At 36.6% G+C, this 17,047-nt stretch overlaps 1 protein-coding gene across 3 annotated transcripts; it reads left to right on the forward strand.

Annotated features, from left to right (window-relative positions):
- Window positions 1–8,433: 8,433 nt before the first annotated feature.
- LOC105046346 (LIM domain-containing protein HDR3) lies at window positions 8,434–16,757 on the forward strand. 3 transcript variants are annotated; one of them, XM_073258631.1, is made up of 12 exons: window positions 8,434–8,818; window positions 10,538–10,689; window positions 10,926–11,007; window positions 11,168–11,288; window positions 11,369–11,489; window positions 11,617–11,700; window positions 12,640–12,759; window positions 12,876–13,088; window positions 13,160–13,222; window positions 13,313–13,428; window positions 14,121–14,179; window positions 16,199–16,336. In XM_073258631.1, the coding sequence occupies exons 1-12, from the start codon at window positions 8,770–8,772 to the stop codon at window positions 16,234–16,236; spliced, it is 1,218 nt and encodes a 405-aa protein (XP_073114732.1). In that variant the 5' UTR covers window positions 8,434–8,769; the 3' UTR covers window positions 16,237–16,336. The 3 variants fall into 3 exon arrangements, with proteins under 3 accessions (XP_073114732.1, XP_029120706.1, XP_010923205.1); XM_010924903.4 differs by having other exon boundaries at window positions 8,436–8,818; window positions 16,237–16,757; XM_029264873.2 differs by lacking the exon at window positions 11,617–11,700 and having other exon boundaries at window positions 8,435–8,818; window positions 16,237–16,757.
- The last annotated feature ends 290 nt before the right edge of the window (window positions 16,758–17,047 follow it).

The raw sequence follows: 17,047 nt of genomic DNA on the forward strand, positions 1-17,047 counted from the left end.
AAGTATGGTCCTATGGACACAAAGCTAAATGCATTAAAAACTTATTGACTGAAAATAAATAACTGAAGTAGAGTCAATCTAACGGGGTTTCTTCGATCCAAATTGAATCTAAATCATGTCGTCGATTTTTGATGGCTCTGGTGTCCGCACCAATTCTTTCGAAGTGGGAAGAACACGATCCTATCGAGTGTGGGTCGATTTCGCTTTGATGACGCTCAACTAGATCAGGATCAATACGCTGCAGCTTTTCTCGAGTGATCTAAATATCTTCAGACTCGATTGACCTCGTCATCTGATCAAATACCGCTGATAGTCTCGACTTTAGGTGGAGAGGATCTGCTCATCCAAAATTCTCTCAATCTGATCGTGTTTTACTGACATTTTGGCTGGTGGATACTCAGGGACAGGTTCGCTCTCAAAGGTTGGTTCCGGCTTAAATTGCTCACTAAGTATCCAAGTTGGTTCTTTATAGGCGACAAAATCTGTAATATTAAAAGTAAAGCTAATTTCAAAATCAGAAAGTAAGTCCACAATATACGCATTTGATCTGATTTTCTTTATGATCTTAAACGGACCTGCTCCTCGGGCATGTAACTTCTTCACAGTTTCAGATGAGAATCATTCAGGTCTCAATCGAACCATGACATAGTCTCTCTCCACAAACTCTTGGACACGTCGATGAGAATTTGCATTCTGTTTACAAACTTTATTGCTAATACTAATTTTTTTACTGATCTCTTTATGCAGACTCTTAACATGCTGTGCAAATAATTCTGCAGATTCAGAAATCCTAGCATGCATGGGCAGTGAGATGAGGTCTATTGATTTTTTAAGTTAATATCCATGAACTACTTCAAAAGGACTCATGCTAATGGACCTATTAACAGAGCTATTATATGCAAATTCGGCTTGGAACAGCAAAAGATCTCAGTTACCCATATGTTCTCCGATCCAGCAACGTAATAGATTTTTAAGACTCCTATTGACTATTTCGGTCTGACCATCCGTTTGTGGATGATAGACAGAAAAAAAATTTAGTTTTGTGCCTAGAAGGTGCCATAGGATTTTTCAAAAATAGTTCATAAATCTAACATCCCTATTAGAAACAATGATTTTAGGTAATCTATGTAGTCTAACAATTTCATCAAAGTATATCTTTGTAACTTTCGACACATCGAATATTTAGCAACAAGGCAAGAAATGGACCATTTTTGAAAATCTATCTACAACCACTAGAATAGAATCATAATTCCTAGTTATCCTAGGTAATCCCAAAATAAAATTCATACTAACATCTTGCCAAGGATAGTCTGGTATAGATAAGGGTGTATATAGGCCGATATTTTATTTTTTCTGCTTAGCCACGGCACACGTTCTACATTGGGCAACAATTCGGATGACATCTCTTTTCAAGCTTGGCCAAAAGAACTAAGCTTCTACCAACTCTATGATTTTGTTCCTACCAAAGTGTCCAGCTAATCCTCCAGCGTGTAGTTCCCAAACTAGAAAATCTCTTAAAAATGTACGGGGGATACACAGCTTGGTTTCTTTAAATAAGTAACCATCCTGAAGGGTGTATTTACTACATTCTCTAGATGGCCCTTTATATAAAGCGGTAAGTATGTCACCAAGATCTAGACACTCATCGTAATCTTCTTTAATCTTATCAAAATCAATAATTTCTATACTAACAGTAGATAGCAAAGTATAACAACGACTCAGGGCATCAGCAATACGATTCTCTACACCCACACAGTGTTTCAAAATAAAAGTATAGGCTTGCAAAAACTCAACCCACCTACCGTGTCTATGATTCAATTTTTTTTGAGAATTTAGGAATCGGAGGGCCTCATGATCAGATTACAAAATAAATTCTTGCGGTAGTAAGTAATGTCTCCAATATCTTAAAGTTTGGATTACTGTATAAAACTCCTTATCATAGGTAGAATACTTGAGTTTAGAATCGTTAAGTTTCTAAGGACACCACCAATCCCAACTCCTGACACGTCGCATGCTACTTCAAAAATCTTAAAAAAATCAGATAGACGTAAGACTGGGGCATGGGTCATCTTATCCTTAATGTCTAGGAAGGCTCTATTGGCTGCCCTAGTCCATTCAAAATCTTTCTTTCTAATGTAATTAGTGATGGGAGCGACTATGGTGCTAAATTCTTTTATGAACCTATGATAAAAAATTGCTAATCCATAAAAACTTCGCACGTCATGCACACTGTTGGGTACCGGCCACTCAACTATTGCTCTAATTTTTTCAGGATCAACAGACACACCATCGAGGATAGCAACAAAACTAAGAAGATGATACAGTCTGTCATAAAAACGTACTTCTTAAGATTAGCATACAAGCTTTCTATTCTAAGAACTGGGCACACTCTTCAGAGATGGTTTAGATGGTCTTCCCTAGTTCTACTATAGATAAAAATATTATCAAAGTATACGACTACAAATACTCCTAAATGGTCGTAGTACTTGAATCATCAACCTCATGAAAGTACTATGAGTATTAGATAATCTAAATGGCATCACCATCCACTCATATAAACCATCTTTCATCTTAAAAGCAGTTTTTCACTCATCTCTCAGTCTAATCCTTACTTGATGGTAACTGCTCTTAACATCAATCTAAGAAAAAATAGTGGCTTTGGCCATTATATCTAACGTGTCATCTAACATAGGGATGGAGAAATGATACTTAATGATAATCTTGTTAATGGCACGACTATCTATTCATATCTTCCATGTATCATTTTTTTTTGGAGTCAATAGTGTAGGAACTGCGCAAGGACTCAAACTCTCTCTCACGAATCTTTTTTTTATCATCTCTCCAACTTATCTTTGTAGCTCAACATGCTCAGTAGGGTTCAACCTATAGTGGGGTAAGTTAGGTAGGATAGATCTAAGAACTAAATCAATGGCATGTTAAATATTTCTCATAGACGGTAAGTAATCTGAAAGATCCTTAGGAAAGATATCATAAAACTCACTAAGAAGGCTAGCTACTTTTTTAGGATAATCCATCTTAGAGTCCTCAAGAACTTCTCTTGCAGCAAGTATCCAAATTGGTGATCCTTCATTCATGATCGTCTCTAATTCTTTGGCACCTATCAGATGGAGGCTTTTCTTCTTGATATTTTTTTTGATCCATCGTCTATCTTTCTATTGGTAGCCTTAGGTGGGGAAGGATTAATCGTGATCTTCTTATCCTGATGAGTAAAGCTACAGGAGTTGGTTCAGTCATAAATCATAACATTATTATCGAATAGCCAAGGCCGACCTAATATGATACTTCCGACTTTCATAGGTAAGACATTGCACCACACATGATCCTAATAGGAATGAAGCTGGATGGGCACATGGCATCGAAATTTGATGAGAATAGAGGAAGAATCTATCCAGGACATACGGTATGGGCTGGGATGATCTACCGGAGTTAATCCTAATCACCTAATCATATCGATGGAGATGGCGTTGATACAACTACCGCTATCAATAATCACTTTATAAATTTTATCATCAAATTTTATGAAAATATGAAAAATAAAAGTCCTACGTCAGTCTTCACTTTCCTTAGTCTATATTAGAACATACCTAACGACTCCAAACTTAAGGTCTAACTCGGATGCAACATAACCTAGGATGTCCTCAGTACTATCAAATTGCTCGGCTAAGTCTGGATCAGCTTCATAAACTTTCTCCTCAATATTTTTTAAGATTTCTTCTTCTAATTCTTCCACGAATAATGATCGGTTGGGGCATTGTGCAGCAAAGTGACCGTAACTATGGCACTTGAAGCAATAGGATCGAGAACTACTTATTTTTGATAACTCTCCTATAACTTCTTTTTCTTTATCTTTTTTTCTCTCAATAGGATTTGTAAGTAGAGGTCCATTACTAGGAGCTTGATTGATATTGGATCTCGATCCAAAAAGGGTTACTCAGTTGGGTTCAGAACGATGGAGAGTCGAATATCTAAAAAACTTCTTAAAGTCCAAGACAAGTTGATAAACTTGTTCTAATATGGTTAGCTCCCGCAGAAAGAGCTCGCACTGGATATCCTCTCATAATCCAGCTCTAAATCTAGATAAGGTAACAACCCTATCTTCGGCTACTCCATATCTTATGAGATACTCATCAAATCTCGTGATGTACTCGGTGACTAATCTATTCCCTTGAGTAAGTCTCTGCCATTGATCTAAAAGTCTTTGTTGGTAGGAGATAGGAAGGTACTTCTTTCTGAGTTTTTCTTTCATCTCATCCCAGATTTCTATCAGATCTTGTCTTCTCTGATTGAGAAGATGCTCAATATTTTTTCAATAAAATCGGGCTTGCCTAACCAATTTCATCCTAGCAAACCTAACTCTCCGTACTCCAGATATTTCGTACCATCTAAAGTAGTGGTCCATGTCTGATTTTCAATCTAGGTACTCTTTCGGATCTAGAAAACCATCAAAACTTGAAACTTCGACCTTTACATTCCTAAGGATATGCTCATCTTAGTCGAACTGGTTATGGTGCGTGCATACCCCTATAGGTCGATCAAGTTCTAGATTCCTACCTCTCTGTCCTATAGGCAGTCGGAGAGACTCAGGTTCAGATTATTTCTGCCTAGCTTCTTCTAATATTACTATTCTCTTATCCATGGCTTTCATAAAATTTTTCATGTCATCAAACTTTTCAGTCAGAGCATTAATGATGGCTGCTGTATTGGGATCCATATTAGTGTTGGATGAAAAAATAGCATGTTGGTACCAGGTACCTGATCTAGTGGTCATGCAAATCTAGGATGCAAGAATAAGGTGCAATAAAAAAATTAAACTACTTGAAAGTAAATTATGAAATTTAAAGCGCTAAAATTTAACTTACAGAAATTTAAATTGCTGAATTTAAACTAGAACCCTAATTAACTGGCTCTGATACCAAATTGATGCAGGATAATCTTAAAGAAGAGAGAAAAAAAATTCAATCATAATGATCAAGCTTCCTTCTGTTCATCAATAACAAATCACGTCCAACCAGGGGTATCATTATTTTCAGGACAGATAGTATAGTTGCCTATACTTTGCTCAGAAGGTGTGATTGATTGATACGAGATCAAACCAAGATCAATCTAAATGATGTGGATGAATGCTATTCTACAGATCAGTAAACAACTAGCAATAGGAAAGTCCATAAACAGATAGCAGAAATTAAACACGCTTACGAGTAAATACAAAAAAAAAATGAATGGAATGAGAGAGAGTGAAATATTAAATCCGTGAAAAAAATTTGAGAAGATGATAAGAATCCGAATCATGGTAGTTAAGAAACTATCCTGATTAGGACTCTTAATCTTTTAACCAAACAGATTCATCGATAAAGAACTACGTCTTTACTAACGTCGAATCGATAAAAAAAAAAATTAAAGATTAACTGAGAAGGAACAAAGATTTTTGACAGCATATGATCTATAAAATAAGAGATCATTCTTTTCTCTCAGCACGATTGATAAAAATTTTGGAAGAGATAAATCTTCTCTTGGTAGGATAGGCTTGCGTGGGTCGATGGTGGAATCGAATTGGGATCATAGGAACACTGGATCTTAAGTAGATGAAGGTTAAAGGGATAGGATAGAAAGTGGGCCTCACACCCTCCCTTTATGGGGTGATTTTGGATCTCACACCCTCTCCATCTCGGAGCGATTGACATAAATATTTATGGAGTTTGTAAAATCATGCATTGCTTTCTTCATGAAGATACAAAGATTTATATAGGACTCTAGGAGTCTTATTTCTTTAGAAATCTCTTATTTTTTACAAGGAAGAAATCAGCCCTCTACAAAAAAATAAAGTATTATATCTGATTTTTAAATAAAATAATCTACCATGGGAAAGAAATTAACCTTCAATGAAATAAGTAAGCAACCAAGAACTCTTAAAGAATTCTAGGAAAGAAATAAAACTCTATGTGGGCGTTTGATGCTTGGTACAACTTGATATGAGAATCCTTGGGCATGGCACATGCTGGCATGCGTTTTTTTTTTCTGGACATGTGGAGAGTGATGGCTCCAAAGGTGACATGGACAAACTCAAGTATGGCCTTATGGATCCAAAACTAAATGCATTAAAAACTTATTAATTGAAAATAAATAACTGAAGTAGAGTCAATCTAATAGAATTTCTTCGATCTAAATCATGTCGTTGACTTCTGATGGCTCTGGTATCCGCACTATGCATGCCTCCGAGGTGAAAGAGATAGAGAAAGTTGTGCTCAGATGATAACTCCAACAACGGATCTAACCTAAAATAATGTAGACAAAAAATTCTACTTGTTGGATGCTATAGGCAAGAGACCTTTTGATGTCTAAATCAGATTCAGCTCTCAAGTAATAATGAATGTATTATGAAAGTGGCAAAATGGTAGCATAACGGGGTTGAAGAAAAATTAGAACCTAGAGAGATTAGAAAACATATCTGGAAGACTTTTTGAGTGTAGTATATATAAGCAACGGTTGGTGCCCATCATCGATCAAATCGGGCACGAGCACTGGCCATTTTGGTATAGATCATGCATCTCTCTTAAAGAATCATCCTGCGCATCTCACCTGTGTGGATCGCATGCACATCGTTTTATTGAGGAAATTGTTCATAGTTGTGATCAAGCTATTGCCAGCCGGGAGGGGTGGTTTGGAATTTGGACTCTCTGTGCACCTCTGAGGTCGGCCACTTGGAGAATTTTTATTGGTTGGCTTGTTGCCGTGAGATAAGCTTCTATTAATCAATATGCCATATCGGTAGTGATCAATTCCAAGCATATCAATAGTGTCATTTATTTAGAAAAACTTTAGTTTCATATAGACATCCCTATAGCATATTTTTCATCAGCAATAGTCTATAAAAATAATCCACCATCAACGATTGACATGAGGTGGTCCTTGTTGACCTCCTTAAAAAACTCATGTCTCATGGTAGCTACATGGAAGACTTGGCTTCATCAAGCTTTATTCTTAGGATTTTTTATGTATTGACCCTCCCAAATATTTGGATCTATACGAATACCCTTATAAAATTTTTATTTACATATATATCCTCATAAAATACTTATTTTACATATATGCCCTTATTTTTTTTTTTTGCATATATCCATGCTATTTAATATCGTTAAGAAATTAATGATTTAAAATTAAAATAACTGAAATATCTTTAATAGATAGACATGAAAAAAAAAAAATATCTATAAAAAGATACATATAAATAGCAACTTTGCGAGGGTATTTATGCATTTTAACAGATTTAGGAGGGTATATATGAAAAAAAAATAATTCTATTTCTATCTATTTCAATTTATTTTAATACTTAGACTAGTTTAGTGTTTGCTCATTAATATTTTCTACAAAAATATTGCTAAAACAAAAATTGATTCGACAATTAGATAATAAAAAAAATTTGTTATTTGAAAGAGAGAAAGTTTAAATGGCCGGATAAGTTTCCAGTGGGATCTGTTAGTCTATTATCTACTTTTAAAATTACAATAATTTCATAATTTTAATTAATTTTTAATTTAGATAAATATGATTTTGGTTAATGACCTCAGCTGAATTGTTATGTCAAATGTATTCATGCAAAAATAATACTTTATGAAGGTATGCATGCAAATATCAATTTTGGATGGATATTCATTTAAATTTAATATTTAAGAGATAAAAAAATATAATAATCTTTTTGTATATATATCTAAAAAATATATAAAATTACATGAGTACTCACAAAATTATATATATATATATATATATATATATATATATATATATATATATATATCTTTATAAATATTTTTTTTGCATATGTACCTAATAAGTGTATTTCAGTTATTTTAATTTTAAATTACTATTTTTTTAATATATTTGATGATATGGGTACATATATGTAAAAAAATATATATACATAAAATAAATATTTTATGATGATATATATATAAATATTATTTTTGAAAAGATATTTATATTAATTTTTAATACGTAGAGGGTATATACAAAAAAAAATCCTTATTCTTGGCACCTTTGTATTGGTATTGGCCAAATGGTTTTTCAGAAAAGTCTATCAAAACTAATATTCAACGTCACTGTGTTATTTTGTTCCAAAATATATATTTTTTTGCAGTAGTAATCATAGATAATGTAATTAAAGCCAAATAAAGCATGTTTATTACTCTAAACCGCCGATCAGCTGTCTTGCAAGATTTCTTCGCGGTTGCATCTACTTTTCGATATTGACACAATGTTAAAAGAAAACAACCATGTTTGATTTGTTTTCCCTTGGCCCCCCCTTCCATCCCCTCAACAGTACACATTCCGACAGCTCAGCGGATCGGAATAGAATGCCTTGATATTCTCCGCCGACCCGCTTTACCCCGCTCCCATCCTTTACAAAATTCCCCCCCGCACCCCCCCATGCGTGTTGTTCCCGCATCTCCCCTCTCTCTCTCTTCCTTTGGAGCCAAGAATCTCTTCCTTTCCTTTCTCCCCCTTCACATATTCTCTCTCCCGCCTTATAATTAATCTTCTTCTGTAGCTTTTCAAGATGCCTCTTCCTCGTTGGGCTGCTGCCGCCGCCGCCGCTGTGCCTCCTTTTTTTCTCTCTGTCTCTCTCGATCCCTTCCTTTCCATCTCCACCTCTCTTTTCTTCCCTTCCTTTCCACCATCTCCCCCTCCTCCTACTTCTCCCCTCCATCATCAAATCCCCTTTTCATCATCGCTGCAGCGCTGCTCTCGACTTCGATGGCTTCCCCCTCCGACTCCACCTTTCTCTCCGACCCCTGCATCTACGGTACTCCAAACCCACTCTCTCTCTGTTCTGCTTTCTTTTTGTTCTTCAACTGTCTGAAGGGTTCTTCGATTTCTTGATTCGGGCTTTTACGTTCTTTTGACACGAGAGAGTAGTGATCTGTTTGAAAATTTCCGTCGCCGATTTTGTAAGTCGGTGGTTCTTTTTCTCGACAAGTACTGAGAGAAGGCAAGAACGCTTGTGGTAATACTGATGGGTTACATTCGCTACTGGTTCTCATGACAGTACCCGAGTTTGCTTGCCTTTCTTTTGGGTTGGATCATAAATGCGTTCGTAACTACAATCTTGATTGACTCCATTTTTTGTTCTAATATCTATCTGTGTTGCCCTTGTATTTTTATTTTGCATTGATCATGAATACGTCCATAACCCTCCATCTATCCCATAAACACATGCATACATCGACAGATATATATGTATATATTGATGTTCTTGAATTCGTTTATTGATTAGTTTTTTTTTTCCCCCCTTAAAATTTTGATTTCTTGTCATTCATTATGGTATTATTGATGGGTTACGTTTGCTCCTGTTTCTCATGACATCGCCAAGAAAGATTGCACGGTGATTCAAGTAAAGAGACAATGCATAATTAGATCATATTTTACGTTTTTTCCCCCATAAAAAGGTTTATATTTAGATATGCAATTTTTATTGGAATTCATCATAAATATGTCCGTAACTACAATCTTGATCGACTTCATTTTCCATTCTAATTTTCTTTTGTGTTTCCCTTTTCATCTGTAGAACTATTTAATAAGCCCTCTTTCCTCACTAGGGCTGTCTTTGATGTTTCTATGGGCTGATACTCCATGATAGAATTTATTTTTTCCTCCCATTGGATTGGGCAAAGATATCCATTGCCAATAAGAAACTAGTGTGAAGCTCTTGTTGCAATGGCGCATACCTATCCGTTGAGTCAGGATAAACTATTCTAAATCGTAGTTATGGATTAGGTCTAAGTACATGGTGCCAGGGAAATGAGGTCTATGATCACTTGTATAGCCTTGAAGCAAATTCCTATTAACATCCAAGGAAGGTAAACACCTTTAATGATTAGCTGAACAGACAATTAATTTAAAGTAGGTAGGGATTCATATGGAAAAACAAATATATGGAGAGTTCTGCAACTATGTACTCTTGTAGGACAAAATCATTAAGTTTTGTTGGCTAATACTCATGTTAGAGTGTGGGGCACAGGTGCACACCACATCATAGCTGTGGTTTCTTCATCCCTGATTGCATATACTGGTTCTGCCAACTAATACAGCCCTACCACAAGACGGCCAAAGAAAGGGAGATGAATATCCATATTATAGCTAAAATAATCTTGCTTTTGGCATCAATTACCTCAGTTGGTGATTAAATTTTGCCCGATAGTCTGGGTTTCTAAGATTACCTACAGAAGAGAGATTTTGTGTAATTCTTTGAGCTTTTGTAGTTCACTCTTTTCTACCTTTCTTTTCTCACCCAGCATTCCAACTTCTAGGAACTGCAATAAACTGAGACATTCAAACTCCTAATTTGATTGTAAACTCAATGCCATTTGTGGAGGAACTACCTGCTTTTTTTTTTTTAAAAAAAAATGTCTAAATAATTCTTAGGAGGTGCTGGTGATCACACAGTGTGTTGCACTGTCTCCATTCAATCCTTCAATTAAATTCCTAATATTTCTTTAATAACCAACTTCATTTATGCTACCAGGGCACACAACTTCATCATACAGTGAAAGAAAATCCCGCTTAATGAGGTGGCTGTGCAAGATTTTTAAGGGAACAAGTCGTGGAGCATCAAATGGACGGCGTCCACAAGCTCTCGGGGAGAACATATTTTGGCATGAGCCAGTCAGATCAATGGTAATATGTTCATATGATCATATCCATTACTCCAGATCTTCTATGTTAGACTGTCCCTAGGTACTCCATATTGTCATCTCACATGAATAAGCATTAGCTGGGTTTTGAAGCCAGCAGGATATTCATTAACTGACTGCTCTGTGTTAACAACATGCTAATATGGGATATGTTGTCAGATTTTGTATTTCCCTCTTTCATTTTGTTGCATGAGATTGTTTTGCATAACTTTTTGTCAGGATGATCAACCTAAAGCTGAGAATGAGGAAATGGATCATGCACTTGCACTTTCTCTTGCAGAGGATGATAAGAAACGGAATGGTAAGTTTGGATTAGTTGGTATTTAAATTATGAGCCCGCTTAACATCACGCTTTTTCTCCTCACTAAACTATTTGCATCAATTCAGCCTTTTCTTTTGCTTTTAAAAATATAACTTGCACTTCAGAATCTTCTCCATAATATAACAAATTTGTTGGACAGCTTCAGGATGCAACGGAACGGGCAATGATGATGAAGATCTTGCAAGAGCCCTACACGAGAGTTTGAATATGTCTTCCCTTCAGCCATACGCACCAATCCAGTATTTACCAAGAGGATACAGGTTTGTCTCTGCGCTTCTTAGTTCATGCAATATCTTGCTAAATGGCATCCAAAGTTCCACCATTGCTTCAAACCCTGCAGAGTTTGTGGAGGTTGTAACCGGGAAATAGGCTATGGTCATTACTTAAGCTGTATGGGAACCTTCTGGCACCCTCAATGCTTTTGCTGTCATGCTTGTGGTCAGCCTATCAGTGAACCTGAGGTGTGCAATTTTTATGGTCAAGTAAATTTGTTTTGTTTTTGTTTCTTTTCTGAAGAATGCTACTGGCAAAGTGCCTGTCTTAGAGTATTCGTAGTGCAGCAGATCGTAAATGCAGCAATTGCTTCAGTTTTCTTTGTCAGGGGATTTGCGATACCACAAGGCGTGCTATAAGGAGTTGTATCATCCAAAATGTGATGTCTGCCATGAATTTGTAAGGACATTTAGTTCTTGTATATATGCAGATAATCATTTATTATAAGATAACTTTGTTAATGCTAGTACCTTGCTACCAGTGCTTTAGTCAACTGGGCATAAGTGAAACTAAACTTTCTCATTGAAGTAGTGTGTTTTAGTATCAATCTGCTATTTAATACATGGTAAGCTTAAATATTTGTTTATCAGGTTACGTTGGGATTAACTTATTGCATAGACTAATCTCATTCTGGTTTGCTTTATCTTCTTTGTATCCTCTGCTGCTCTTCACCAATGACTTCTATAAACAATTTCTTTCAGGACTTTTATGTTTATTCTGTTTCTTTTAATAAATTCTTTTGGGTCTCCAGCTAACCATCTTGATCCCATCATGCATCATATCCAGTAACACTGTGGCCTCTAGATTTATACATTACTTACCTACGTACATGGTTTTTTGTAATCTACAAGTTTTGAAGGAAGAAAACTATCAAATTACTGCATGCAATTTTTTTCTTCTTTTCTAATTTCTAGGTTCATCTTTACATTTCAGTGGACTTGCATTGTGTGGGCCTTGGTAGTGAAGTAAAACCCTAAAGCTAAAATGAAAACAGCTAATCATGATTGCTATCATGGTCTTACTATTCTGATATTATAGGCGTGATCCCCCTAAAAGTTGCTGGGGAAAAAGCAGAAGGCATCTTTTTTTTTTTTTTTTGGTGAAAAAAAAAAACATTTTAGCTACCATTGCTATTTATATGTACTACGTGTCTTATCATTTAGAAGGTTCTATTCCATAGCTCTTACAGAACAAGCTGCATACTTCCCCCTTTTGATTAACTAATGCTAGCTTCTCCCGTTTCTCATTCAAAGATGAGCAAGAAGAAAGATGCCACAGATATCAGTTGTTGAAATCATAATGGGCATAAACAACTATCTCTATAATCTTTTTTTACAGATTCCAACAAACAGGGCTGGTTTAATTGAGTATAGAGCTCACCCATTTTGGGGCCAAAAATATTGTCCTTCACATGAATGTGACAAGACACCTCGTTGTTGTAGTTGTGAGCGGATGGAGGTAGGCAATATTATTGTTTAAGTGGAAGTACTTGTTTGTCCTTTTCTTTTTGCCAATAGGATTTAGGGTGGATCTGACTTGACATTGATTTTCCTTTTCTTTGGTTAATATCAAAGTCAAGGGGTATGAAATACATTTCTCTAGGAGATGGGCGCAGCTTATGCCTAGAATGTCTGGATTCTGCTATCATGGATACTGGTGACTGTCAATCTCTATACCATTCTATCAGAGACTATTATGAAGGAATGAATATGAAAATAGATCAACAGATTCCAATGCTTCTGGTTGAAAGGCAAGCACTTAATGAAGCCATGGAAGGGGAGAAGGATGTAAGTTTTACTTTGAGGTGGTTTTACATGCTTAATCTTGAGAATGGGCTCTGAAATTGTTATGTTATTAGGGTCATTATCACATGCCAGAGACAAGGGGCTTATGTCTTTCTGAGGAGCAGACAGTTAGCAGTGTATAGAATTTGTCTGGCCATCTTTATCATCACTTTTTGTTCTCATATATATAAAAAGCATATTTTTATTTTTCTATCTTGTTAATATAGATACTAAAGAGGCCAAAGATTGGGGAAAATCGAATATGTGGCGTGAGAACTCATCCACAGAAGTTGACTCGTAAGTGTGAGGTCACAGCAATTCTTGTTTTATATGGTCTTCCCAGGTCAGTTTCATCCAGTTCCATGTTATACTCCAGCATTTACATTCGTAAATACATTGGTGTGATCCAATTAGATTGATGTTTTGAGTTCCATGATCTGGTTTTCCTAACATGCTTAAATCTGGTGGCAGCATTATACATCTTATTACCTTTCGTCTGAATTATAATTGCATTTTTCTTTAACTTATCATAGCGTATAATTGGTTCGGAAAAACGTGTGCTTAACTGAATCTGGTATGCTACTTATGCTTTTGTTCATGGAGGAACCTACAACTTTTAAGTGTAATGTGAAAATTTGGGAAGCCTTGCTTAGAGCATATAATGTTTGTTCATTCAACCAATTGAGATTTTCAAAATATTTGAACCATGTTGTCCTTTAAAAGATTATATTACAACAGGTAGAAATGCACAAGTGCAAATGCACACACTTATGCTTGCAAACATACATGTGTCTCTATATTTTAATCATTAAGAAAGCAATTCTAGTTTTTATGCCATGGAAGCACTTTTGAGTTTTGCATTGAATCAATTTTTTATGCATTAAAAAGATTTAACTAAAGGTTCTGATGTGGCAACTTCTGTTGAACTATGAGAATCACAACCAGCTCCCTACAGCCAGCAACATGCTCATAGACCACAAGTGCCTGTGCATGCATACCATGACTTATAAAAGTCTTTTCTGGTTATTAATGCAGGCTATTAACAGGTTCTATCCTTGCTCATGAATTGATGCATGCATGGTTACGCCTCAAAGGTATATTGCACTGCTTTTCAGATTCTCATTAGGGTACATCTTTTGTTGTCAAACTGAGAAAGATTATTATAACTTTTCTCTGAATCATAGCCTCTTATCACAACACTGTAGCTTGTTTTGTAAATTAAGATTTTATCTGCACTTGTTACTGCTGATGAAGGGATGTTTAATAGGGATTGCTATAATGCAGCTAGTTCAAAGGGAGCTCTTTACCTTTGTCCTTCGTCTCATTACTTGTATCTTTTCAAGCATTTGGTTACTTGTCTACGGGGTTGCAACCTGCTAGGCCTAAGGCGTTGCCATAATTTGCCATAGTTGGCCGGAAGCTATTGATCATGGACCTGAACCTGGATGACAAGCTTAGATGAGCCTTATGTATGTCCATATTCCCAACTTAAGCCTTCTCAAACTAAGTAGCAGCTGGAAATGGGCCCATGCTGGCCTTGGGCCCATTGGGCCAGGCTAGTTTCAGGTTGGGTTTTGGGCTAGGCCCAATATGGCTCAGGTCGGGCTTGGGCCTAAAAATAGGTCTCAAATAAATTTTGAGCCGGGCTTGGACTGATGCTTGCCTCAGCTAGGGCTCGACCTGAAACTTGAGGCCAACTTCTGGCCAACACCCGAGCTCAAAACCTGGCCCTATCTTGTCCTGAGTTCATGATTAGGATCTTTTGCTAGTACTCTTTCAGGTTTGGCCTAGCACTTCGAATGAATCGATCCCAGAATTTTGGGTCAATCAGGCTAGCATTTGGAAAAATTTTGGGCCCAAGCCCAAACCATAGGCCCCAAAAACATTCTAGGTTGGGCTCAGACGGCTGTGCCCCTGGCTTGGCCTGGCTAATTTCCAGCACTGCTAAGAAGTCATGCTTTGTTCAGATGCAAAACCTAGAGCTGTTAGGAAATGACTGTGTGACTATATGGTGATGATTTTCTTCTGATATAGCTTGTAGGTGCTAGAAATGGTTACTATTAAGCAATTTTGCAAGATTTGGTATCGCAGCCCTAGAAATTAACAAGTTCAACAAAATTGAGTCATAAGTAATGACTAATGAATTGCATGTGACATGGGACCTAGTGCCACTTGAAGATGAACTTTAGAATTGAGACTCAAGTAATACCATTTCTAACTTAAAGTTTAAGCTAAACCCTCCTTGAAGATCAACCAAGACTGGGAGCTAATCTGGTTGCTTCAACATGTGGACTTCTCTTCGTGTAGAATAGGTGGTAGCGAAACCCCTTTATCTAAGTCCTTCAAAAGGCCTATTGCTCTATGCCTACTAAGTTGGGAAACTATCCCCTTGGCAGCACAAAAAAAGGAAAAATGAAAAAGAAAAAGGTCCAGACAAGTCGTGACAGGGATTCTGTCAACCTGTACTTACCTTGTCAATGAACATGTGGCATATTTTGGGTCAAATTCTGCCGAGTCATGAATGGGTTACTTTAAGGTCCAGTTAGATTGGGCTTACATAATCTTTATATATGTGCATGCTTGCATGCATGTGTTTATATGCATTTGTAGGAGTGCACGTGTGCTTGTATGCGCATGCCTGTGGAAGGAGATTCTTATTCGGTACCATATAATTCTCATAACTTAATATCAGAAAGTGTGTCATCATTTGCCCGTGTTGGCCTTTTTAGGTACATCAATTGCTTGTTTAAATTAAAGTAGTACCCTTGTTTCTTTACAAGTGATTGGAATGAGGAAAGGTTTATAGGTCATTTGGTGGTGCTTGCAAAATTCTCTCTTCCACCCTCTTCATATCTTGATTCTTTACTTTTGTTCATTTTGACTAGATGTTTTGAGATATATTCAGGATTGGCTTTAACTTCATTGAGTTTGCATTAGCTTGCTGGTCAAATGGCTCTGGTTGTAGTCCTACCTTAGAAGTAGCTCTAATAACCTCCATGACTTTACCTTCAACGCCCATTTACCAATTTTATCCAAGTCTTCATTGATGCTCTCCCTCTCTGTCTCACACAGTTTTATTTTGGTTTTATTATTTGCTTGGTTTCTGCTTCAAGTCTCAACACTGGAGTTAAATTTTCTTTCACCAATTTAGGCTACCGCAATCTTAGCCCTGAGGTTGAGGAAGGCATCTGCCAGGTGCTCTCCCATATGTGGCTTGAATCTGAGGTTATGCCAGGGTCAAGGAACATACCATCCTCATCCACGTTTGCTTCATCTTCATCCTCTTCATTTCCATCATCTAAGAAAGCAGGAAAATCTGATACAGAGAAGAAGCTTGGTGGTTTTTTCATTCATCAGATTGCTCATGACACTTCATCTGCCTATGGTGAGGGTTTCAGAACTGCTAATAAAGCTGTTAATAAGTTTGGGCTTCGTCGCACCTTAGATCACATTCGCTGGACAGGAAACCTTCTAATGTAAAGCCATTTATTCTGTTGTAAGGAGTTATATTTCTTCAGAGATATATTTATCTTGATGATAAAATTAGTCATGGAAGATTGGAACAGCTGCCCTTATTTTTTCTATGGGGCTACTTATCACCTACTATTTCAGGTAAATAAGCAGTTGTATTGGATCAATGATCAATAAAATCATTTTCTTCGTGTTCCAGCAGCATGATTTGTGAAAATAATAGGCAGATATATAGGGATTATCTACGCTATATGGTGGTTGCAGGCCTTTATGGTAAGTCGGCACCTACTGGCTAAAAATTAGTTATAGTAACATAAAATATCAGACAATTAAGCAGGTACATGAGCAAGCAAACAGTAACGCTCATGCATCGCTATGTTCAACAGGCAAAATGCTGAAACGCACTTCAAACTTACAATAGCTGTTCACCTGTCATGTCTTCTAGTCAACTTAAGCTTACCGCTTCTAATTCCTAGGAAGGTGGTCTTGGA

This window comes from Elaeis guineensis, chromosome 5 (assembly GCF_000442705.2).
Source record: "Elaeis guineensis isolate ETL-2024a chromosome 5, EG11, whole genome shotgun sequence".
In the NCBI taxonomy this organism is placed as follows: Eukaryota; Viridiplantae; Streptophyta; class Magnoliopsida; order Arecales; family Arecaceae; genus Elaeis; species Elaeis guineensis.